At 37.7% G+C, this 27,580-nt stretch overlaps 1 protein-coding gene across 3 annotated transcripts in view; it reads left to right on the top strand.

Annotated features, from left to right (window-relative positions):
* CDKAL1 (CDK5 regulatory subunit associated protein 1 like 1) overlaps positions 1-14,651 on the top strand; it is a 333,166-nt gene extending 318,515 nt beyond the window's left edge. For all 3 annotated transcript variants that reach the window (XM_058174902.1, XM_058174904.1, XM_058174903.1), the window contains exon 16: positions 14,150-14,651. In XM_058174902.1, the coding sequence (XP_058030885.1) occupies positions 14,150-14,341 (192 nt within the window). In that variant the 3' untranslated portion in view covers positions 14,342-14,651. The remainder of the gene's footprint in view (positions 1-14,149) is intronic.
* Positions 14,652-27,580: the final 12,929 nt, after the last annotated feature.

Below are 27,580 nucleotides of genomic sequence, written 5' to 3'. Positions count from 1 at the left end.
GTGACTTGTAGGTTCCTTGGCTCTTGAATTCCCAGCTCTGCTTGATTGTATGAAGCAGATGCTACCTTTTATCCAGTGGTGAAATTCAAATTTTTTTACTACTGGTTCTGTGGGCATGGCTTGGTGGGCATGGCTTGTGGGCCATGCCCACCAAGGGGAAGGATACTACAAAATCTTCATTCCCACCCCACTCCAGGGGGAAGGATACTGCAAAATTTTCATTCCCACCCCACTCTGGGGCCAGCCGAAGGTGGTATTTGCTGGTTCTACGAACTATTCAAAATTTCCGCTACCAGTTCTCCGAACTACTCAAAATTTCCCCTACCAGTTCTCAGAACCTGTCAGAACCTGCTGGATTTCACCCCTGCTTTTATCATCCTCTCTATGCCATACAATTCAATGTGATACATTTATTTCTTTGTTTTTCTGCTGCTTTCATCCATTTGAAGGACCCAAAGCAACATACCATGAACAATTGGTGTTAAAATCAAAAGTTTTCTAAACATTAATTAAAATACAGATCATCTTAAGGAAGTCAGATGGGTTGATCTTGGCCATTTGTTCTTGTTTAACAGTATATATTTATCAATCATTGAAAAGTGACATGAATCAATCTCTTGTCAAACAACATTTTTTGAGCTGTTGTAAGGAGATTCTGTGCACAATCAGACACAATCTCATACAGATTTCAGAAAAAACAAATTGAGTCATAAACGGGGCATGTTTCCTAAACTGAAGTACTTTACTGCAGCGTCTCATAGAAAAAATGTATGTAGATGGAGTAGATAAGCCTAAATAAGCCTAAATAAATAGTTCTTTATAAGGCTGTGAATAGATCCAGACGTGAAGGGCAAAATTTAATTTGAAGCATGCATGAGCATGAACAAACAAAGCACCTGTTGGAAATCTTAAGCAAAACCCTTCTTTTCCTGAGATTGTATGTCATCTGTTCAGGACAATCACATAAACCCAAGAAAAGATAAGATGCGGTATGCGCAATTTTGTACATTCTGAATCCAAATCTCAGCACAGCCGTACCAAATATAGAAGATTGTGACTTTTTAAGGCCTTATCTCTAAAAACACACATTGTAGAAAAAATTTCTTCCTGATAGAATATGTAGTATTTTGGCTACTTATCACATCGCTCAACAATAAAATAGCACCGAGGATCTTCTAATTTGCTCAGATACAGTAGTTTAAATCACAGTGATAGGCAAAGGACAACACTCTTTGTTACACACACTAGTAGCATTTCTGTGGGATTGTTCCAGTACTGATTAGGTCAGATAAACCTTCCTTCCCTATCACAATAATTCCCACAACTTGGTATTTCAAGTAAAAGTTTCTGTTAATGACTTTTAAACTTGACTGAGCATGAAATTAAAAAAGATTCTCAAGTTACTCCCTCAGGTGCTTAGATGCACACCAGCTGGCACAGAAAGAATCTCAGCCTCTTGCAAATATTAGGAGACTCTGGAGCTATGACAGTTTGATATAAAGAAGTATACTGCACTTAAGAAGAATCAGTGTAGTCTATTGCTGGAGGCTGCTGGGCTCATATTTGTTTGATCAATGTCTTAATGTCAGGTTGTCCATCAGCACAGTGTCGTTGGCATCTGAAATATGTTAATGATGCTAGGCCCTACAATTCCTAATTATCTGACAGATCCCCAAGAAGCCTTGCTGGCACAGGAAGAGTTTTCCAATTTGGGGGGGTGGGGGGCTTACATGACAAAGCATATTCTCGTATCCCAGAAATCCAAGTAGGATCAGGCAAGAAAAGTCATTAAAAAAGCAGACAAGGAATTAGAAAAAAGTAAGAACATGAGTAAAAAATCTTTGGATTGACCAAGGATGGATCGGTGATAACTTTGGTCAAAGTAATTTTGGTAGAGTGCTAATAGCAGAAGGTAGATTGGAGAGCTGCCAAAACTACAGCTGCAGAAGTGAACGTCAGGATGCCAGAATGAGCAGCTGGAAAGAAATTGAACACTATTGAGAAAAAATAAGAGGACAAAGATATATATTTATTTTTTGTTTCTTTGTTATTGGTTCACTCAATGGGTAAAATGAGGACCCAGATTGTTGGGATCAATATGCTGACTCTGTAAACCGCTTAGAGTGGGCTATAAAAGCACTGTGAAGCGGTTTATAAGTGCTGCTGCTATTGCTATTATTGAATGGGTCATGCTGCAAGTTTATATCCAGTAGAAATGATCTAATGCAGAGATGGAAAAGTGATAAGGAAGATGGTAAAATAATAGGTTCAAGGTGTGGATGTGAAGCCATTTGGTGAGGAGCTAATTGTTAGGTTGTTTGAAAAAAAGGGGGAGAGGTGATGTAGGTCAAAGGAATCTTAGAAAAAAAGAAGAGCAGCAGGAAAAGAAGATGGAGTCATTGAGGTCACCTTACAAGGCAAAATTGCGAAGAAGTGGGGGGAGACTGACTGATTAGAGTTACCTAGAATCGGTATGGATGAAAGAAATATGTATTGTTTCACCAGATGGCTGGCAGATGAGAAGAAACCATTACTTTTCCGAGAATGAAATTGGCTCTCTTTTGTTATTGTTTATTGCTAGATGATACCATTTCTGAAAGGAAAAGAGATGTTGACGGTAAATGATAAGGAACTAATTATTATATAGTATCATAGTATGCAACCCTCTATAAGGTACTTATAACAGCTGTGCAGTGCTTTGAATTCTGTTAGGAAAAGATCCTTTGAAAGGTAGGATCACAAAAGCAGCACCTGTCTGCAATTCAATAAAGTAGCCACATCTGTTTCAGGTTTGTATGGTTGCTGCAAGCAGGTTTATTAAGCTAGGGTTTTTTATTTAATTGTTCTCTTTTCCTTTACAAGTGCATATGGTTTCTGCCAAATCTGAGTATCACACCTTGTGTTTCCACACTTTTTAAAACCTATAGTTTGATACATATAGCTTGATAAGAACTTGTGAAAAATTGGGTCGTGACCAACACATGCAAATCTCTATAATTTAAGCAAGGTGCATCATAAGTGAAACAGTCAACATGAATAAAAGTTTAGTACTACTGGCGCATATCGTATCAGAATTATTCAGAAAATAATCTGAAATGCATTTGATCATTCAGTACGCTGGCAGTTTTAATAATTTATAATATACCTTATTAGCATAGCCTTGTGCTTCAGCTATGTTATTGCCAAAACAAGTTGAAAGACCATTGCCATTGCCTTGCCTTGTGGCTGGGGAGTTTCCTTGTCTTTGGGAATTTCCCCTCCATCCCCAAAAATAATCCATTTCCCATATTTGATTAACAAACGCCTCTCCCTTTTTGCCTCTTTGGCATATTTCTTTCTCTATGAGTTTGTTCTTTCTAACCAGTGATCATTAAATTTATGAGGCATTTCTGTTCTCTTTTCCGTTGTTTCTTTCTAAGGAAAAATGTATGTTCCATGCTGCGTTGTAAAAAAACAAAAAGATTAATAATTAAAATATTATTATCATCATTATGGGACTTTTTTAAGATTTCATGTCAGACTGTCATGTCCCATTAAATCTAAAAGTTCCATTAAGAGTGAGCCTTAAGATGCCTTCGGTTTTACGCATTAGTTATAATTTTAAAATAATTCAGGATGCAATTATGAGTGACTTTGGAAATGTATGCAAAATGTTGCATCAAATCAATAATAGACTTCGACTTTTATAATGTTAATATTCATATGCTTTTATAGTGAACATAGGAAATTTGAGGCAATATATGGCGAAACCATGTGCTGGGGCATTGTCATGATGATACAATGAGCACATAATAATAAATCAAACAGGTTTAGCTTTAAGATTTTATTCAAAGGTTTTTTTTCTGATAAAATTGCTCTCACTTGGGTTTAGACTCTACACGAGCAGAGTCCAGTGAGGTGATTGGTATGACCTCTTACGATGGCATGTGGGTCTGTGAATTCTGAAGAAGAAGATAAGCATGAGCTTGGCCATCTGGGGATGGAACCATGCCACTCCTGGCTCTTTTGTGCAGCAAGGAGAGATGTAACTGATTGGATTCAAAAGTTGGTAAATGCTATCTTGAGAGGGCATCATGATAGGTCCCTGGAAAGAGGGACCTATCTCATGTGTCTACTCATAAAGAAGCTTCTCTTGTTCCAATCACATTGTTCCTTTTTAAAATGAGGTTCTCCACTAAGATCAATCGGGTGCATTTCTGGCCCTCCTATGAGAGTTGGGAGTTAATATTACTGTTTCACAGTAGTTCTGCTCCTTCCTGATTGGAATTCTTTAGGACAGGGATGTCAAACTGGCGGCCCGCAAGCCAGATGCGTCACATGCAGGCTATACCACCCCAGCTCCACGAAGGGGGAAAAAGGTCACAAAAAGTCACATGACAGCAATGTGATACTGCAAGTTTGACACCCATGCTTTAGGAGGAGAGCTTGGGCTGATGGCCATTCCTATATTGGGTGCTTCAGGATTTAGCTGTTTGCCCTCTACCCTTTTATATCTGTATGAAGCCACTGTTAGAGATTATCATTAGCTTTGAGGTGAAGTATCATCAAATGCTGATGATACCAACTGCTCTAGGTGTAATCAGAGATGCAGTAGAGGTCCTGACCTGGTTTTTGGAAGCTATGGGGAAAAAGGAGGGGTGGGGAATAAAGCTTAAACCCAGTAAAATAGAAATGTTTTTTACACAAAAAACTATGTGGATCTTTGTTGACTCTTAAATTAATATTAGCAGTATCTGGTCTGCAGTTTGGAGGTTTTTCTTGACTCTGCTAGAGCAGTAGTGGAGACCATGCTCAAGGAATCAGGGGAGCCTCTGGTCAGCTTCAGCTGGTGAGCCAGTTGTAGCCTTTCTTGGTATGGGAAACTTTGGCAACTCTTTAATTGAGTCTTGTAGCCTTGAGTCTACAATCTGCCTTGCAGTTTACATAAGGCTGCCTTTGAAGACTACCTTGGAATTGGAATTGGTACAAAATACTTTGGCCTGAAGTTAGTGATGAGAGTTACTACAACAATGTATTCAAGAGTTTTGTGATGCTCCGCTAATTTTATTTGTTTGTTTATTAAATTTATATAGCTGCCTATCTTGTTATTGTGACTCTGAACGATAAGTTAAAAATTCAGAAAGTAATACAAAACAATCAAGAAATAACCACAAAAGACATTAAAAACCATAAAACTGTTAGAAACATAAATCAGTGGGAGAGGACCATTTGTTTTCCTAAAAGTATAATCACTTCATAAACTCCACCAATATGCATTTCTCTAGAATCTCTGCCATAATTTTTACTATTAAAAATTATAGGGGGGAAGCTATTTTTGTGGTTCTATTGTTCATATTCCCATATTTTTCTAACCAATTTTTTTATTATTTTCAACATTTTGCAAAGAAAATGTTCTGTGTATTACTTGAGTTATGCTTTAATTAAAATAAACTAGAAGAAACAATGTGAGATAAGAATAAGTACTGCGTTCTAATATTTTCATAATTGTGTTAGGAAACATAACAAACAGTATCTACAATGTAGGTGCTGCAGAGTTACAACAGCTCATGACAGTTTCAGCTGTAGTTTTTGTTGGTTTGCATATACAGTATACTTTCAAATATCTACCTATCTATATCTGTCTGTCTGTCTATCTATCTATCTATCTATCTATCTATCTATCTATCTATCTATCTAGGTCTTTGTAAAATTGGAAGTGTCTTGGTGACGTTTGACAAAGTCTCATTCGTCATCTTCAGCTTCGTGCTTCTGGGAGCAAATGCTCCCAGAACCACGAAGCTGAAGCCTGAAGATGACGAATGAGACTTCGTCGAAACATCGCCAAGACACTTCCAATTTTACGCGGGAGAAAACCCGAATAACCAAAGACCTACATACAAACACCGGCAAAAACCTCAGAGAACAACTATCTATCTATCTATCTATCTATCTATCTATCTATCTATTATCTATCTATCTATCTATTATCTATCTATCTATCTATCTATCTTAGTAATTTGATCTGAATTCACTATTTAGTGAAAGCATGTGCCCAACAGTTAAAAGATGTTCCCTTGTCTGCATGTGTATATAGGTAGTCCACACTTACCAACAGTAACTGGGACCAGGAACTATGTCACTAAATGATAAGTCACCTAACCATGCCAATTTAGGATAGCAGTTCCAGTACTCCTGGTTGCTGTTGTCAAGAAAACCCTGTGCCATTTGTTGCTGGCTTCCCCATTGACTTTCTTTGTTGGAAACCAGCGGTGAAAGCTGGAAATGATGATCATGAGAAACTGTGAGGTCATCCTTGCAAGGCAGTCAAAGTGCCCGAATCGTGTTCACATAACCGAGGGGATACGGTGAGGGCAGCAACTTTGAGGACTCCTAGTAAATACCAGCAGCCTTATAACTTCAGATGGTTGCTGAACAAAATGTACATTACATGAGGGCTACCTAAATTGCTCATTTCATACAGTCCATCCATCCAAGAATATTATAGTATCTTCCTTCCAGCAAAGCCAAAGAGAAGGCATAAAAGCATAACACTGTTAAGGTACTTCGTTTATTCATCAGCGTAATCTCATAGAAATTTTAAAAAAATCAGAGATGGTATTTGTATGGAAATTGTAAAGATGTAAAATGTACATGTTTTTTGCATCTGCTGTCTTATTTACAATTGTTTGTGATATTAAGAAGTGGAATCCATATCTATAAAGCCAGGGGGACTCTATCCTGGTAGAATGAAAACTATCATGTAAGATTAAAGCAGTTAACAATTTGGAAAAATGAATACTTTTAACTTCAAATAGTTGATTCTCATTCCTCCTTAATTACAGATTAACAGGGTTGGAAAGGACCTTGCAGGTCATCTAGTCCAACCCCCCTGTCCAAGCAGGAGACGTTACATCTGCCTCTACCTAGGATTGAACTCACAACAGTTTCTCTGAACATAGTACTGTGTTTGCTACGCGCCAGACCATTGAGTAAATGGCCGTATAATTTTAATCACATCTGTTTTGGAGATCCATAATGTTTATAAGCATGTGCTTGATCTATGCATAATAAATAAGCTACTATTTTAGTTTAAGCTATTTGAAAATAAAGCAGTGGTTTATTTATTGTGCATAGATAGGATGGGGGGGTGGGGTTTCACTAGTGCAGAAAAATTTCAGGATAGCAGCCATGCTTCTCCGATCGCTGTCATTTCTTTGAGTTATTCTTTCTTTGAGCTAATATATATTACGAAAGGCTACCCCCACGTAATTAAAAACAAATCATACTTAGTTGTGACACTGTTTACTTGTTACAGAAGTTCATTTTTCACAAAGACTTATGTTTCGTATTTTTGGTGATTTATGTTTGAATATTTTCCTGAACAAAAGGTGAAGATTTGTAAGCATTTCTACAGTCCAATTAAAGCCTTGAAAATATCATGACCTCTGCATATAAAAGTACAACTAGGGGGTCTATCTGCCAGTCTAGGAGATGAAGGTCTCCCTTGGTGAAATGGAGGAATTTCTGTTCAATCTTATCTAGCTCCTTTCTGAGCACCTATAGAACCAAGGAGTTTTCCATAATGGTCTAAAATACAAAGGTAACTTCAATATTTCTGAATATTCCTTTTTCTTGCGCATTATTTGTGCATTGAATTCTCAATCATAATTTCCAGATATTAATATAAACCTGAGCACTTGTTCGTGTTTTATATTTTCCCAGAAGAAAAAAAAGGGGTTTTTTTTCTTCTCAGACATACATTTTTGTTATTCTGTAATAATGCTTTGGAGAATACCCAGTACTGCTTTTTATCAAATCAAAATATTGTGAAATTTGATTTTCTAATCAATCAGTGATGTTTTGACATAACAATAAAATTCATAGCCAAAAGAGTGAGAGTTATTATCATATTAAGTGAAAGAATAATACTGAAATTGTATATACATCTTTTCAAAATAAGGTACATATATTTAAAAAATCAGTACTACTGATTTTTTCCTTGTTAACGTGTATATCATTGCAGTCTAAATGGAACGCTTGTTCTTGTGAAATTATGAAATGTTAGTTTAGGGACTCAAATGTGTTCACTTAATCTAGACTATACTGTAAATTGATAAAAGAATTTAATTTTTTAAAAAATAGACATCTAAGGAAATAACTGACACCACAAGTGAATACTGTTATGTGCAAGCTTTTCTTCCAAATTTAATCAGTCTACCAAATGAAATCTATTATGAAATAGCTTTTGTTGCAAATTAGCAAAATGTTTAATAACTGATACTCTGTAGTTTCCAGTTTATTTCTTCATATAAAGGTTAATTAGCTTTGACTCTGGGAATGGAATACTTGTAACCAGTTATTAATTTTTCAAGATTCATTAGGCAATTTATTTTAATTACTCTCACCATCATGACACAGAAATAACCATCTATTTAAGTAATATTGTATGATGAACTCTAATACTTTCTTCTGGTTGGTAGATGTAGATATGAACCTGATTATTTTCTTGGGACTACGTACTGCATTAGGTTTCTTTTTCTTCTCACATTTTAAAGTAATTTTCCATAGGTTATCTGAGTTCCTGACACCATAGTTAATCTTTGCATCATCACTCATGGTTACCCTAGATCAGGGCTGTCAAATTCACGGCCCTCAGGCCAGATGCATCACGTGCTGGCCACGCCCACGCCCAGTTTAGTGAAGGGGAAAAAAGTCGTGATATATCACGTGACAATGCCGTGACGACACAGGTTTGACACCCCTGCTAGAGATTTAAAAAGGCTTTGTCTCGGCTGACCTCACTCTCCTATCCAACTCCCATCACTGACTTTAATTACTATTTTTCTTACCAAATCCTATGCTAAGCAGAGTTCTAAAGATGCTGGGGGTTTGAAGGGGTTCTCTCAAGAGCTCAATACAGGAAGACATCAGAGATTGATGCAAATAGATGTCAGGGCTGCATCCAGCATGTTTGACGCCATCTCAGAGAAGACACAATTGAAACCTGATCATTACTGCCCATATCAGTTTAAGGGTATTTGGCACCACGAAACCACCTTGAGCGATGGCACCATCACCTGCCAATGCAAAGATTTGCATTTTTATAATGCTTTGGAAAGAGGGACAAAGGTTGGCACTTCATAAGCTTTGGCATCGTAGGCCAGTGCCTGCTTGGCCTCAACCTAAATTTAAAAATGTGGTTGCTGCAAATTTATTTTGAGGAAAATCAGGATTTGGGGGAACAGCCTTTGAGCGAGATTTCTAGGAGATCTTCTACAAATAACTGTAACAGCTCAGTTAATGTTCTAATATAATGGACTTCTTTTTCTGAAGTTTAACCTATGCAGGCTGCTTATATCTGTAAGTGTGTGATGGCAAAACTACAATCCTTTACTCAGATTACCACCATTCAGGAAAGATTAAGGGTATCCAAATTGTAGATGCCAAAAATTGAGAATCAAATTACCACTCAGTTAATCAACCCAAAGTCCTAAACTCACAATTAAAAGACTCACAGCTTGTGACTGAATGACTAAGATCCATCCCACGGTGTTTTATTCTGAATGATAGCAGCTCCTCAAATTCTCACACAGAAATTTTTCCAAGCTCCCTATCTGAAGGTCTTAATTTAAAAAGCAGCAAATAAAGTTTAAAAAGTCAGAGTTAATAAAGGAGGAAGAGGAGGGCACTAACCAATCACTTCTTTGCTGTGGAAGTGACGCTTCACTCAAATGCCTTGTTTTCTCTCGTTCCTGTTTAAATTCTTCGGTTTCTATATTCCAGTTACAGGAGTCACAGGTTTCTGTTATACCTGTTAAATCATATTTGCCTCCCTATGCTAAGAATTCAAATTCTTTTTATTCATTTTTTTTTCTATTGTCAATCATTGTATAGATAGCAGAGGCCATGAACCTATGTTCTTCCTCATTTTTTTACTGATTTAATAGGCCCCATTACAGGAACCTTTTCGCTTCCTTCTCCATTCCTTTGTCTGGGATCCTTTCTTCAGGGTTCTTGTGTCAAAACTCCAGGGAATTCAGTTTATGTCCCTCCTATTCAAGCTTGCCATTGTTTAGCCAAACACTTTTTAGCGGTCCTTCCTTATGAATTCAGTCATTTTGCTTGTTGTTTTTTCTTTCTTGGTGCAGACACATTCATGGATGATCTTTTAGTTTTTTATTAATACTGTTCCAAGCTAGGCAGAAATGGATATGGAGATTGCTTGCTGTGTTAGATTTGTTGTTACAGATTATTGAGGAAAAGGCCTAGGGCATAACTGCCATTCAGCTGGAAGGACAAGGGGCCATTTTGACCAGGTGGTGAGAATTCTGTTCTGTGATTTCACTCTAGTTTTTTTTATTATTATCTCTTTTATTCATTAAACATGAAACTCTGTCAACTGAACATTTAAAAATGTATCACAAATACTCTTGACTGGTGCTAATGGTTGATACGGGTTGCTGCCAGCGTCCTAGATATCAACCAAGTATCGTCTTAAAAGATATGATGTTCCAAGTAGCACAGTTTTTGCAGTTCTGCTGGTGTTATTGCAGGAAGCTGCAATTTCTTCATGTGTTTTGTAAAATTCTTGGACATGTGCCCCGATAACAATGGGTATCACTGTTACATGTTTCATCCATAGCTGTATAGTTTCGATGGCCAGATCTTGATATTTTGTGATTTTTTTCCAGCTCCTTTTCCTTGGCTCTGGCGTCTCAGCGATATCAATAAATTGTATGCTTTGTATGCTTTGGCCCTCGGCAACCATGATATCTGGTGTCTTGTGTTCCAAATGAGGATCTGTCTATATTCAAAATTATTATTATTATTTACTTTATTCATTAAACATGAAACTCAGTCAACTGAACATTCAAAAATGAATCATAAATACCATTGACTGGTGCTAATGGTTGATACGGGTTGTTGCCAGTGTCCTAAGTATCAACCAAGTATCTTCTTAAGATGTACGATGTTCCAAGTAACACAGTTTTTTGCAGTTCCACTGGTGTTATGGCAGGAAGCTGCAATTTGTTGATGTATCTTATAAAATTCTTGGACATGCTACCAAGTGCCCCGATAACAATGGGTATCACTGTTACACATTTCATCCATAGCCATGTAGTTTCGATGGCCAGGTGATGATATTTCATGATTTTTTTCCAATTCTTTTTCTTCAATTCTGGCATTTCCCGGTACCGCAATGTCAATAAATTGTACGTTTCAGCTTTCGACATTGTGATATCTGGCATGTTGTGTTCCAAATTTATTATTATTATTATTATTATTATTATTATTATTATTATTATTATTATTATTATTATTATTATTATTATTATTATTATTATTATTATTATTCAGAAAGCCTTTGTGGCTAATCTCAGTAAAGGGCAAGCTCATAGAACGAAAGGCAATTTCTCAGCTTTTTATTTTTTTAATGTCGATGCCAGTAACTTAAATTGTTTCATGTAAATAAATGGTAGGCATAGAGGTCTGTCAGTTCAGCATTTTGCAATCTATATACTTTGTGCTAGTTAGCATCCTGTCTATCACATCTTGTCCCAGTTGTAATTCCAGTCACTTTTCAAGGGTATCCCCACATGAAGGGGATTGTGCCACTACTCGTGGCCTGTTCAGCAAAGCATGCACCCATTCTGCTAGGGCCAGAGTCTAGGTGAGGTATTGCACTTTCTCTTCTGTTAATGCTGCACAACTGCTACATTGCTGTCCTTACCTGCCATAGTAGGTGGTGTTCTGTCTCAGGTTGCAGACTCTTGTATGCAGACACAGTTGCCAAGGAATGGAAGTATTTAACTGTGACTAAGCAGATAACAGTGGACAAGATTGTAAATCAAAGAGTGCTTGCCTGAATAAGTCCATTTGAAATAGAAATAGAATACTCCAAATTCATTATAGGAGTCAAAGAGCCAAGTTAGGTACTCAGCTTGTCCAATAGTCAATGTTTCAAGAGGAAGGAGAAGCAGGAACAGAAATCATGAGCTGGAATTTTGAAGGGTTGTTTCTACCAAAGGCCGAAGGCAAAACAGCTACATAATTTTTTTTCTGCAGACAGCTGGCTGCAATTACTTAGGCCTTGCCCTTTTTACAGTGAGGAGCCATTTTGAATAGTGTTGCTCTGCTGGCCACTGCATGCATTGAGACCTGGAGCTTGCGGGTCATGCTTCCTCATCCGACCGCTCCTGCTGATCAGATTCCTGTGGTTGATCGGCCTCCTCAAGTGAATCAAGGCTTGAAGCCTGACAATCCACATTCTGAATTTGAACGTGGCCTGTGACAGGTGGGGGAAGGCAGTAGAAAAGCATAATCTGTGAGCTGCTGGTCATGTAGATCTCTTGCCAATCCTGCTGCTATCAAAGAAAAATACCTTTGCACTGTCCACTTTCCTTTGACAGTCTTCTTGTATCCTGTTTAAACTATATCTGCTATTGCTCTGTAATTGTCTCCACGGAATAGAATAGAATAGAATAGAATAGAATAGAATAGAATAGAATAGAATAGAATAGAATAGAATAGAATAGAATAGAATAGAATAGAATAGAATTCAATTCTTTATTGGCCAAGTGTGATTGGACACACAAGGAATTTGTCTTGCTGCATACGCTCTCAAGAGTTGTCAAGAATCATAAGGTACAACACTTAATGATAGTCATAGGGAACAAATAAGCAATCAAATCGTATTAGGAAACAGTCATTATAAATCGTAAGGATACCAGCAACAAAGTTACAGTCCTAAGTGGAAGGAGATGGGTGATGGGAACAATAAGAAGATTAAGAGTAGTACAGATTTAGTAAATAGTCTGACAGTGTTGAGGGAATTATTTGTTTAGCAGAGTGATGGCCTTCGGGAAGAAACTGTTCTTCTGTCTAATTGTTCTGGTGAGCAGTGCTCTATAGTGTCATTTTGACGGCAGGAGTTGAAACCGTTTATGTCCAGGATGTGAGGGATCTGTAAATATTTTCACAGCCTTCTTGGAATCTTTGTACTTGACTTATTTTCAAGAGGACATAGTCTGGTAGAGACCTGGTGTGATGCCAGTGTGTATGCAACATCCTACCAATTCCTCCTGCTGGAAATGATAAATGAGATCTATTATTTCATTCAGGAAAACTCTAATTGGAGAAACAAAATAACCTCTAAAGTAAATGAAAGAACATTTACCTGTCCTCTTGGGCTGTTCAAGAGATATGGAGAATATCTGCAGAACCTGAGCCTGATATTGAATTGTGCATTCAATAGAAATTACATAAAGCAAAATCATGTAGTAGCTTAGGCTGAAAAGGGGTCAGATTAAGTAAACAAAAATCCATCCAAGGAAACAACGTAAGCATTGAAAGGCCAACTAAATGTTTGGGCATTGTAGGAAAATCGGATGGATCCACAAAGAAAAGATCCACAAATAAACCAGATTGAGACAATGCAAAACTCAGATCTCACTTTTATAGTCTGGTCAAGACAGTAAGGGAGGGAGTGAAATATAACCAGGAAGGATTTGTTGCTAAAATATTATCAAAGCTCAGGTCTGTATCAGATGAAGCAGTGGTGCATTTTGAGCACCTCATGCACATCACTTTCCTTCTGAAAGTATACACAGGTATCCAATAGCATACTTTTAAAATTCAGGTACTAGGAAATTGCATCCACCCTTGGCTTCCCAATGTATGTGCTCCATATTCATTACATGGCGAATAAATATACATGATCATCACATTGTTGTTCTCCAATCCAATCAATAAAATGAATGTTTCAACGAAGCTGCCTTCTGAAAGAGAGGAGGAAAGGATGGTAAAGAGAATATTGGGACATGCTGAGCTGACATACTGTGGGACAGATATAATGATCTTGGTTGTGCTGTACTGTGTAAATGACAGCAATGCTACTGATTCGCTTTAACATTGACGTGGTCTTGTAATGATGCTAAAAACAAGTGAACGGACATAATTTAAAACAGTGGGATTTTAGTCCTCTAGCTGGCGATAGCTGTATTGTTTTAGCAGTTGATGTCTTTGAAGAGATTAACCAGGTTTTTCCACTTAGAGTAAGATGAAAGAAGGATTAGCTTATTCAGACTTAATGTAAAATATCCTTTGTGCTTGATATATGCCAAATGTTCTCTGCAGTTATTCTCAATTTAATTTCTGCATTTCTCCACAGGAGTTCAGACATGCACTGGAGAATGACTCAGAATCAAAAGCCCGTCCATCTGTTGAGCGGCAAATCGTACAATTGAGCCACAGGATGGTGATGCAGTTGCCTTGGCAACACGAGGGAAAACTGCTGAAGATGCTGTCACTAAGTGTGGCTCTTCTAGCAGTTCTTATTGCCTTTTACTATGGAGACATTTAAATAGAAAACTGTGCCGAATGGTTATTCCATCAACAGATAACAGCTTGCCTGTTGAGAACTTCAGAATCTAATGTTTGATCATCAGAATATGTATAAAGCTTTCCTGAACTGGTAGAAATTCTTTGTCTTCTTTTTTTTAAATCAAGATTTCTACATCTCAATTTTTCATAAAATAGCTTCATTTTCATAAAGACACGAATGAAGGTTTTTAGAAAGTTACAACTATATTTCTTAAATAACAGCTAATTCCTTGTTATTGTGTTCACCTGAAGCCTTATTAAAAATGATCGTTAAAGCACTTTGAGTCATTCTTTGTTCAGTAATGAAAATATTCAGCTCAAAATTGTCAGGCCACTAAACTTATACATATCATTATAATCATAGGATACCCATGATCCAAACCAACAGCAAAACTATTGTCTGATAGGTATTTAAATACCCAGAGACACAAAATAGATGACTCAATATTTAAAGATTTGATGTTTTGCTTTTCACACTAAGGGTTCATCTTGCATGATCAATGCATTGTCAATTCATATAAGCTTCCTTAAGCAAAAATGTAATCAATTTCATTTATTCCAGTTTATATGAATTCCCAGGCAATCAAACTTTCTGGATTCGTTGCAATAGAAGGCTTCCTTGCCATAAGATAATTTCTCTCTTCCTCCTATAGCCACACAGGAGCAATGTTGTCATTTTCTATGGTCCAACACATTTGAAAAGTTTCAAAGCATTGCTTCAAAGAATGTAGGGCAACATTCAGGACTTCTCCCCATTTTGGTAGCCCGCTTCAGATATTCTAAAATTGTAATCCACTGGTAATCAAGTGAAAAGCCCACTTTTTGCAAGGAAGTTCTGAGTTCTATATTGAGCAGACTTTATGGTCCCAGGAGTTTTTTAGGAATTGGGCCTTTGAGGAAGCCAACAACCATAGAGTGTTTTCAGGACAGGAGCCAGAGCATCTGCTTTTACTTACCTGCTGGGATTATTTGTGGTCTCACGGCCCTTCAGAACACTTGGCAGTAAGTCAGAACAGACAAGTAGGGAAGATGGAAATTTCAAACTATTCTCTCTAGGAAATTCAACTAGCGTGAGATCATTCCTAGCCTAAACTTGAGAAGCCGTTCACTAAGAGACAACAATGAGGAGCTAGTAATTCTTAACTCGGTTTATTTAGTCTATTCTTTGTTTTTGTGAGATAATGTACCAATACATTCCATACTGAATTATCTAAAATTACAGAAAATATGAAAAAAAATCCTCCGTGATCTTAAAAGAGGCCTGTAGAAAAGACTAAAAGTCCCAAATTAATTTGACCTTTAAATGTAAATAATAAAATCTTATTGTTCTGCTTTAAAATTACCTAATCCATTTATACTGATATTTTATGTACACAGTTAAGGACATTTAAAGTCATACTATAAGATTAATTCAGACTGAGTATTGTTTATAACAATCTGTGAGTTGTGTACCTTCTGAGCTCAGCCACCTCTGTCACATTTCGGCCTGTAGATTTCAGGACATCTGACAGTTCCTGTTTGTTTCAGTCTCAGTCCAAACTCCTAGATGGAAAGCTGAAGTTATATTTGAATTACAGCAAGTAATATTTAAAGTGGCAGCAACTGGCAATTCTGATATTGAGCTTAGATGGAGCCATTACCCAGAATTCCTCTGTCCTGTTTGAGAAGCAATTACAATTTCACAGGTTGGAATTAAAATTCCCTGCAGTATGCAATAGAGTAACAAACTGTCAAAGTGATTTCAAGCTGCTAATCTCTCACTGTGATATGAGTGAAAATAGAATTTCTCATATCCCATGTATAGGGCTGGCAACTTCAAAAGCTACGGATTCCTTCAAATCAGAATACATGTAAGAAAGCAGCATGGCCTGCCCACACACATGATGTTCCTAGTATGGGGTGCTCTGTTTTTTTTTAAAAAAAATATTAGCTTGACTTTTATAACAAAGAGTATTATGTGTGTCAATTCGAGATGCCACCAAGACCAACCGACCATCCTACATTGGCGAATAGGATATCGTCTGGCATGCTAAGATAACATAATTCTCATATGCATCCAGTTAATACAACAGATTCTAGTCGCTCAAATTAAAATGGACTTGTAGGGAAAGAGAGCTGCACAAAACAAGTTGTAATAATTATAAACACCATTCCTGATAATGTATAACACCCATATACGTATATTTCTCTTGGAATGTGCATCTCTGATTTGTTTGTTTATATTTAAATAATTTATATGGTCTCCCATTTCATAACAGTGACTCTGAGCGGCATATAAGGATTAAAACACATAATCAGACGAAGTATGTATACCCCTAGGATATTTTCCAGAAGAATATATGTTGGTGCTAGACAGAGGCAGCTCAGGTGGAAAACATGAGTTGCCCTAAGATATACAGCATGTCTATAAAGGCAGTGATTGTGCACTATCATATACAATTTACATTTAAAAGAAAGCAGCTTGTCCTTTAAAGAATCTAAAAATTGACGCAAGGTGATAAAATAAGAGGTTCTAGCCCCAAACTGAGCATAGGAAAAGGAAGAAAATCTCTTAAGGTTTCATATGAGATTTCCACGGTAGTGGTTAATAAACCATCCCCAGAATCTTTTTTGGAAGGCACCCATATTATTGCAAACTCGCCAGTAGGTTTTGCTATAATTCTTTAGTCATATATCCTGGACTAGAAAGCTGCTTTGTAATTACTGCTGTTTCACAAATATTTATTACTGAGGAATGTTACATTTCATAACTTAAAAGTCCACTGGCAGATCTTAAAATGCACCCAAACACAGGTGAACTTCTGTCTTACAAACAAATAAACTACAGCAAAAGGAACTCCCGGGAGCCCAGCTTCCTGGCCTGTTCAGGTACGATATCAAAACAAATTTCTTTTAGCAATCAGTTTTCAAAATACATACACTAACTTTTCTTTCTTTTTCTTAATTATTTGCCTAACCTTTCATCTTAAACAAAACAAAAAAAACCTCTTAGATGGCTTACAAAACAGAAAGCACAGAAAACGGCTGGTCTCTGCTGCATTCTTCTATCAGCAACATCTGGGTCAAAGGCTGATTGCTGAGCCATCAGGCTTGTATAGAAAGCTTGCTGCTACAGAGCACTAAAATATTTTAGAAAGAATATTGCTTCTCTTCTAACTGACCACAAAATCCAGTACATGGAGAGGCTGCAAAAGGTGGCTGTGTCGTCTTGGCATGGGTGCAGACAGTCTTGGACAAGGGAAGTAGATCAATCATTGATTCTGGTAGACTCTTGTCCTTTCCTCTAGTTCAGTCATGGGAAGCTCATTTCAAGCCCAGTGAAAATGAGGATACTGAAATGGAAACAACAGAAATGTGGAATTGTTTGGCACAAAGCTGCACCAGTTTTCTTCCTTTCGTTTTAAAGGAATTGCTGCTGACAACCAGACTCTGCATGAGTCTTGGAGATTAGCAGGCTACTAGCAGTGGTAAATTTACAACTACTATATTAATCCTATATTAATACAAATACTCCTAAGCATATCCTGTATTAAGAGGCTGCAACGTAATTGCTTATACTATGACATTCCACTTCTCCATTCCATACAGGCGCTCAAGTTTTTCAGAATGAAATATTTCACCTTGCAAAATTTATTTGCCTGAAAAGTGAAATGAAAGAAAAAATAGTTCCTTTCTTGAAATATGTAGAACATCATTTCCAAGTTCCTGCTTCATATACATTAGCTGATCACTAACTTTTATGTTCTCAAGATACAACCTTGTAGACCCTCACTCTGTCAAAGACCTTGGAGTACTCATCTCAAATGATCTAAGTGCCAGAGCTTATTGTAACAACATTGCCAAAAAAGCATTACAAGTTGTTAATGTTGCGTAGCTGCTTCTCCAGTAATATTGAACTGCAAACCAGGGCATACAAAACTTTTGCTAATCCAATTCTTGATTACAGTTCATCTGTCTGGAACCTGCACTGCACATCGGATATTAATACAATCAAATGAGTCCAGAGATATTTCACGAGAAGACTCCTCCATTCTTCTGCTCACAACAGAATACTTTATGCCACCAGACTTCAAATTTTGGGATTAGACAACTTAGAATTTTGCCATCTTTAATCTGACCTAAGTATAGCACATAAAATTATCTGCTACAATGTCCTACCTGTCAATGACTACTTAAGCTTCAACCACAATACAAAAGCACATGATAGATACAAACTTAAGGTAAACCGTGCCAAACTTGATTGCAGAAAATGTAATTGCAGTAACAGAGTCATTAATGCCTGGAATGCACTACCTGTGGTTTTTTTCCCCTAACCCCCAAAACTTTAACCTTAGACCCAGAAGGATATTTCTTCCAACACAACCATGTTACTAACTTAACAATTGCAGTGATTCACTTTACAACTATAACAAGAACTATGGTAAAATGGGACAAAACTCACTTAACAAATATTTCACTTAGCAACGGAAGTTTTGGGCTCCATTGTGGCTGTAAATTGAGGATTACCTGTACTTTTATTGAGATTAGCTATAATAGCAGAGTCTTGCAAGTCTGATTGTGCTATGCCTCTTTCCCCTTCTTATACTTCTATGAATTAGGAAGGTGTCTCAGCTATTCCTCAATGTTATCCAACTGTTCTGGAGTGAAAAATAAAATCACCCTCTTTTGATTAAGTTCTTACATATTTTCATGAAGATTATAATTCCTTAGTTTCTACGTTTGCGTACAGGACATGCTTGGAGCTTGGCTTGGGCTGCAACTCACATTGAATGGGAGGGGAAAATACTGGCTGTGACACCTTTAGTTTGAATCTCTCTCTGTAACCGCCTTCAATTTGGCAATAAAAAATGCTGGCAAGTGCAGCTCTATCATTCTTTCACAGCTCGGCAGTCGGCACCATCGCAAGTCTGCTCTACCTGTAGGTATCTTTGGGCTGGGCTTTCAAAAGAGGAGAAAATAACAGTTATTTGTGGTGCACAATTCCTTCAGGGGGAACAGAATGGGGAAAGAGATGGGGAGGGGGCCATCATGCCCTCCTCGGCCTGAACACCATGAGTTCTGGGCTGATGTCATCTGCCCAGGTGTGATGTTGTTAGAATAGAATAGAATAGAATAGAATAGAATAGAATAGAATAGAATAGAATAGAATAGAATAGAATTTTTTATTGGCCAAGTGTGATTGGACACACAAGGAATTTGTCTTGGTGCATATGCTCTCAGTGTACATAAAAGAAAAGATACGTTCATCAAGGTACAACATTTACAACACAATTGATGGTCAATATATCAATATAAATCATAAGGATTGCCAGCAACAAAGTTACAGTCATACAGTCATAAGTGGAAAGAGTGTAGGGGGATATACATTACATGGTGTAGTTAGAAAGAGAGAAGACAAAGGCAACATCATGCTACATGACAGGAAAAAATATATCAGAGCATGTTTGCATAACGATTAGGTCATTAGGGAAATAACCTCATGACTATGTAGCCATACAATTTAAAAATGGACGGGACAGGAAGTGAAATTACCTGGTTCTCTTTTTCCCCCTCCAGTTTATCCCAGAAGAAAAAATACCAGTGTGAGTGTTGCAGCCAGTTCACAGTGCAATCTGGTCTGCACATATTTATTTATGAAGCCCAGATATCTTATTTGACTTTATTGATTTATTTATTTTGATGCAAAACATTTCTAATATATGCCCCCAATTAGCATTATCTTTAAATAATAATAATAATAATAATAATAATAATAATAATAATAATAATAATAATAATAATAATAATAATAATAATAATAATAAGGCAGATATGAATCGCCTACCCTCAAAAAATCTGGTTAAAATATTTTACTGCTAATATGACAAGACCTCAGTAAGATTGTCTTTAATATTTGGTGATTTATTCCACTGACCTTCCAGCTGAAATTAAAGGAGGAAGCAATGAGGGCAAACATATTCTCTGTCAAGTAGACTTTTCCCCAGAGTGAAAAGATTAGATTGTTATTTTTTTTAGTTTGAGGAATTTAAAATAAAGTTTTTTCCTGTCATGATCAATTTTAAAACATCTTTAATAGATGTTCTTTTCTTCTCATTCATGAAGCAACAAATTAGGAGCAAATTAATTCTGCATTCCCAATTTTTGAAAGGAGACTTGTAACCGGGGCAGTTTTTCTGGCCAATCAGAAAACACTCTTCCTCTCCCTTCTATAGATGAAACATACAAACGCCTGCAGAGTTGAAATGTCAAGGTGAAATAATGCCAATAATGATATAAAATGGAACATTCTCCTTATTCTAGTAATTTGTGAAGCAGGGTTTAAAGCTTTTATGTTTAATCCAATTTATGTTTAATCCAAAGTCATTTGGAGACATTGATGACATTCAGGATTACTGTAAAGGAGGAAAGAGACACCAATGTCATTACTCATAGTGACATCTACTGACGAAGGGTACCTATTGTTAGAACTTATTTTATGGTCTGTATCTCACTTCAGTTATATTACATTGCTAGAAATGAAAATGTATTTGCATTTTTAAAAATATACCTTATATCAGTAGTGGGTTTCAAAAATTTTTACTACCAGTTCTGTGGTTGCGACTTGGTGGGCGTGGCATGGCTTGGTGGGCGTGGCTTGGTAGGCGTGGCAGGGGAAGGATGCCGTAAAATCTCCATTCCGTCCCCACTCCAGGGGAAGGTTACTGCAAAATCCCCATTTCCTCCCGATCAGCTGGGACTTGGGAAACAGAGAGTAGATGGGGGTGAGGCCAGTCAGAATTTTTACTACTGGTTCTCTGAACTATTTCTGCTAGCAATTCTCCAGAACTGGTCAGAACCTGCTGAAACCCACCTCTGCCTTATATATACTGTGTTTCCCCCAAAATAAGACCCTGTCTTATATTTTTTTGAACCCTGAAATAAGCGTTTGGCCTTATTGCCATGTGCTCAAAAGCCCGATAGGGCTTATTATCAGGGGATGTCTTATTTGGGGGGAAACAGGGTATATATGTATGTATTATGTGAATGTGGCTGGATAGGTAGATACCCTACTCTCCTCACAACAACACTGTAAGGTGGGTTCAGCTGAGAGAGACTGGCCCAAAATCACCCAGCCAGTTACATCCTTAAGGCGGAACAAGAATTCACCATCTCCAGGTTTCTAGGACTGTACTGCACTGGTTCTCTAGAGTCTAATTTTAGACTATAGAACAGATAGAGCACAACCAATTAGCACTCTCCATATTTCTTGGATTATAACTCTGTGTATACCTCAACTAGTGTATTAGCTGAAAACATCTCAGCAGATTTATTCTCTTCTTTATCCCAAAAGTTATTATGGGATGAAATACTGTAACTTATTTGCAATGTGTGAATTCTAAATTAAAAAATTTAGAGGACACTGAACATTTCTTGCTCCATTCTTAAATACTTTGCATAACTTGCAATGCTACTTTTCAGTCTAGGAGACCATTGGAGATTATATAGAAATGGACTGAAACTAGCAATCTCTTTTAAATTTTAAATCACGATGGCTCAGAGCAGAGGAGAGAAAAAACCGTGAAGTGCAAGGCTTAAACATATGTTTTAGATAAATAATCTAGGATATTATTGTTGCAACATGTATTGCACACATGAACATTTTTTTAAATTATATATTTATTGAGAATTTTACATAATGTGTTAGACAAATCTAAAGAAACAGCTAAGAAAAGAAACAGAAAGAAATGAAAGCTGAGACAATACAAAAGCTGATAGATATTCAGGAAGTACAATAATCACACCACTGGTAATTTACTTTGAAAACTAGTCTATGAAAGAGCAGCTGTATAATGTTGTACATTACCCAGAGTCTGGAGATGGGCAGCCAAAGAAATCAAATCAAATCAATTGCCTGTCTGTCTTTAATCTCTGGTTTCACATTTAATCTAGACCAGGACTGTCACACTCCCGGCTCACGGGCCAGATGTGTCATGCACTGGCCATGCCCACGCCTGGTTTAGTGAGGGGGGGAAATGTCCTGATGTGTCACATGATGCTGCTATGATGATACGAGTTTGACACCCCTGATCTAGACCATTTTGTTAAAATACAGAAAACACCGGCAGTTTCAATGTTGGGCCTTTGATTTCTTCGATCCAGTTTGTTGTTAGTTGCGAAGTCGTGTCCGACCCATCGCGACCCCATGGACAACATTCCTCCAGGTCTTCCTGTCCTCTATCATCCTCTGGAGTCCATTTAAACTCATGCCTACTGCTTCAGTGACTCCATCCAGCCACCTCGTTCTCTGTCGTCCCGTTCTTCTTTTGCCCTCAATCTTTCCCAGCTCTTCTCCAGGGAGAATTATAATGCCTTGGTAAGAATTATAATGCCTTGGTAAGGCCACACTTGGAATATTGCATTCAGTTTTGGTCTCCACGATGTAAAAAAGATGTTGAGACTCTAGAAAGAGTGCAGAGAAGAGCAACAAAGATGATTAGAGGACTGGAGGCTAAAACATATGAAGAACGGTTGCAGGAACCGGGTATGTCTAGTTTAACAAAAAGAAGGACTAGGGGAGACATGATAGCTGTGTTCCACTATCTCAGGGGTTGCCACAAAGAAGAGGGAGTCGGGCTGTTCTCCAAAGCACCTGAGGGTAGAACAAGAAGCAATGGGTGGAAACTGATCAAAGAAAAAAGCAACTTAGAACTAAGGAGAAATTTCCTGACAGTTAGAACAATTAATAAGTGGAACGACTTGCCTGCAGAAGTTGTGAATGCTCCAACACTGGAAATTTTTAAGAAAATGTTGGATAACCATCTGACTGAGATGGTGTAGGGTTCCTGCCTAGGCAGGGGGGTTGGACTAGAAGGCCTCCAAGGTCCCTTCCAACTCTGTTGTTATGTTATGTTATGTTATGTTATGAGTCCTTCCTTCTCATTAGGTGGCCAAAGTATTTCAGTTTCATCTTCAGGATCTGGCCTTCTAAAGAGCAGTCAGGGTTGATTTCCTCTAGAACTGACTTGTTTGTTCGCCTTGCAGTTATATCTTATCTATTTATCTTATCCAGTTATATCTTATCTATTCAAAGCAAGGATGCACAAAACAGAGACTGGTAACCAATTTTAGTCTGTTTTAGAGACGCTCTCATTGCATGAGACTGGCAGAAATTCAGAAATTTGTGTGGTTTCCTTACCACCCTCGGTAGAAGCTCTCTGCTTGTCTACATGAGTCTTCATACTTTTTTTATTTTGTATTCTGGCTGCTCAGCAATTCTAACTGCTTGGACGATGATAAATTATCCCATCTTTGTTATTTTTATCACTAACATTACTTAATAATTCTTCCTCCTCCTATTTCCCCCGCAACAACTGTGTGAGGTAGATTGGGCTGAGAGAGTGACTGGCCCAAGTCACCTAGTTGGCTTTCATGCCTAGGGAGGGACTAGAACTCACAGTCTCCTGGTTTCTAGCATGATGCCTTACCCACTAAACCAAACTGATAATGATCAACATTGAAGTGCTGTGTGCTAACAGAAGCCTCAGGTTAGCAGAAAGGCCACTTAATTCATCCGCTACCCATTGTGCCCTCTGTCTTGCTCCATAATATAAACAGAATATTTGTCCACCTTCTTTTTCTTCTCCTCCAGATTATCCTGGGCAATGGATGGTTTGTTGGAAGAGCTGCCCATAGTGGCAGAAGACAAAGTACTGGCAACAGATAAAACAAAAGGAAACCCAACAAAAACACCCCTTAATTAAAATCTCCTCGAAGGGATATGAAATGCCAACAGAGATTTCAGTCACCCCACTGAGCCTCTGTCTGATTAGCTCCAACACATCTGCTTAGTTGCCTAAGATCCATCTGTATTGTTAAGAAGAAATTTATTCTGACTACCTGGATACATAACAAGACGACTCCACGATGGCAGTTTCAATTTAACTAACATTTATGCATGCTGATGCACTCACCCTCAGAGTACATGTATGTGCAGACACACATGCTTGCAAAATAAATCTGGGTATAATAAAAACCCATGGAAGAAAAATAACATCCTGGAAGAAACTCAGATGCATAATAATTTCCACAACTGTGCCTTATAAATATGCATAAATAAGGGGAACCTTTATAAAATAGGAAGATTGGTTCACTACAGACACTGCTAGCTTTGATAAAAATTAGAAGATTGTAATCTAAACAATGGTATATTGACAAAATGTATATCCCAAAGCCAGAGATACCTGAATAAAGAAAAAATTACACAGAATGGAGTAGTTTTATATATTACAGAGGCAGAGTGTTAAATTGCTAGACTAGGATTGGGGAAGAAGCAGGTCTGGTTCCTCCTTTAGGCATAGAAGATGCTTGGGTGACTTCAGACCAGTGATGCCCCTCAAACCTAATGAGGTTGGTCTCTGTAACAGGCAAGCACTGCATCTGACCCTGGTAGCTTCACTGTAAGAACTGGATGGCGCAAGGCAAAAAATGAAGACCCTGCAATCATGTGGGACAAATTGTTGTGACCCAGGTTCCTGGACTCGGATGATTCAGAAAGTGAGGAAGAGGAACTGGCAAGGCCTGCTTCTCCTGGGCCCTCTCCCTCCCTGGCACCCACCCCAGAGGAGGAAGAGGGGCCGGCAAGGCCTGATTCCCCGGGCCTTCTTCTGATTTGGCAACGCCCCAAGAACAATCTTGGCTCGAATGCAAGACTGCGCAGACGTGACTGGCGTGCGCAGCAGAGGAGGCATTGGGACAAAGTCAAAGAATGATGAGTCACAGAATGTCACCCATAGGGGCTATAAAAGCAGGAGGCGGAACTTCCAGGCTTTTTGTCTTGGACAAAGCAGTGAATTTGCGCAGGCAAACTGTTTCAATGGAGGGAAGAATATCTTAGTAAGTAACTCTGGCCTTATCTATAATTTCCTAGTTATCTCCAGAGACTTGGCAGGCGCATGGGTAGATGTGGCCAGAACATTTATCTATGTAAATAAACTAGAAAAGAAGGCCTTTGACTGACTCTTTGTTGGGAGTATTGGGGGAGGGAAACAGAACACAAACACTAAGAAAAAGTAGAGTTGTTTTATTGGCCTCAATAAATGGTTCATTTTACATAAATCTATAAACAAACATACAAACAAACAAATAAATAAATAGGTGGCCTATTAAGACTGTCATAAAATAGTCTCACAGACATAACGATATAACATGAAAAGAGAAAAAAGTGCAACATTTTAAAAAAAGGTGGATGGTTTTTTTTTTGGCAGTGTAGAACGAAAGTAACTGCCCCCTGCCCAACTTTTCTCTAATGAATTTTTTTAAAAAATCTTGCTGAGATAGGTTTTTTTTGGGGGGGTGTGTGCCAGAGGGCAGAAAAAGAAAGCCCTTGGTGGATTTGAGCTTTGGCTGCCGGGTTTGGCCTGGATGATGCCCTGTTTAGAGAAGGTTTTTCAACTTAGGCAACTTTAACATGCATAGACCAACTCCCAGAATTCCCCAGCCACCCGTGTTGACTGGGGAATTCTAGAAATTGAAATCTACATGTCCTAAAAGTGCCAAGCTGGAGAAATCCTAGCTTAGAATGCTGGACTAGGACCAAGGAGAACCCATCCAAGTCCTAAGGCTGACCGATGAGTCACTCTTTCTTAAACTAATCTCCTTCACAGGATTGTCAAAAGGGTAAATTTTGAGAATGGGACTATATACAAATATATTTATTAGGGGAGGTAAAAATATCATGCAGAGATCCAGATATGAACTATAGATTTTTTGTGGCTACATTTCATGAGGGCTTCATACACTGTCCATACAAATGCAAGAATCCAATTCATCCATCACACAAAGTAATTCTAAAAACAGTTGTGTACACTCAGCTTTTCAGCTCTTTTCAACAAGAGCTGGAGAAACTCTTTGCACAATTACATAGATTTGCATTGCTGAAGTATCTAGCAAAAATCTTTTTTTAAAACTACATTAATCTCCATATAGGCTGTACAAGGAAGAGCCATGGTGGTGCAGTGGTTAGAATGCAGTACTGCCGGCTGACTGCCGGCTGACTGAGATTTGGCAGTTCAATTCTTACCAGCTCAAGGTTGACTCAGGCTTCCATCCTTCTGGGGTTGGTAAAATGATGACCCAGATTGTTGGGGGCAATATGTTGACTCTGTAAACCGCTTAGAGAGGACTGTAAAGCACTGTGAAGCGGTATATAAGTCTAAATGCTATTGCTATATGCAAAAGTGCAGTATTATGAAAGTAGGTTTAGCACCTCACTGCTTTGACCTATGAAGATTTATCAGATGTGGCCTTGTGCTTGTCTGGCCAGGACAATGATGAAAAACCAATTCTGATGGTACACAAAACTACAGAGCAGAAGGCATGTGAGATGCTGAGCCATTCAAAGCATCTCTGATGCTTTGGTGTTTTTAGTAAAAACATGACCAGTAAATGGTTTTTCTGTGTTATACTTCTGTTTCTGTTAAGTGCAGGTTTTCCTTAGACTTAAAATGGAATCCCACAATGAAAAATGATGAATTTTATACCCCTGAGAATGTAAATGGTTGGTATGAGATAGAATTAGGATGAGGATGACTTGAGCAGATGGAACAAATATTTCTTTTCAGAAATTATTTGTACACTAATATTCTTTTTTTCCAAATAAATAACTCAAGATATTTTTATAGGCTGAGGGAATATCCCAATTCAATCCCCTTGGTCTGGTTTGTATCCAGGGCTATTAAATGATGTTTCATAGACATTTTTAAAAAACCCAATTCCTTTTTACCCAAAGAACTGTAAGTATTGTCTTTCATATTCTTTAACAAAATTTCAGTGCTTCTAATAAAATTAAAAGCCTTGTTATTTACCACTATTCATTTGAAATTAATATAACAATTTGGTTTTTAGAATTCGGTTCTACCATAACCTCTTGGGTAAACTGGCTTATGTAACAACATTTTATATTTATTTAGACAAAAATAGTTTTATAACACTAGAATCAATTTAACTTATTTTGAAGAATTTAACTTGTTTGAATAGAACAGAACATAGTTGGAAGGGTCCTTGGAGGTCTTCTAGTCCAACTCTCTGCTCAGGCAGGAAATCCTATACCATTTCAGACAAATAATTGCCCAATCTCTTCTTAAAAACCTCCAGTGTCAGAGCAACCAAAACTTCTGGATACAAGCGGTTCCACTGGACAATTGTTCTGTCAGGAAATTTCTCCTTTATTTAGTTTGGATTT

This window comes from Ahaetulla prasina, chromosome 3 (assembly GCF_028640845.1).
Source record: "Ahaetulla prasina isolate Xishuangbanna chromosome 3, ASM2864084v1, whole genome shotgun sequence".
Lineage (NCBI taxonomy): Eukaryota > Metazoa > Chordata > Lepidosauria > Squamata > Colubridae > Ahaetulla > Ahaetulla prasina.
Note: the sequence above shows the minus strand (reverse complement) of the source record. Positions and strands in the feature narration are given on the sequence as shown.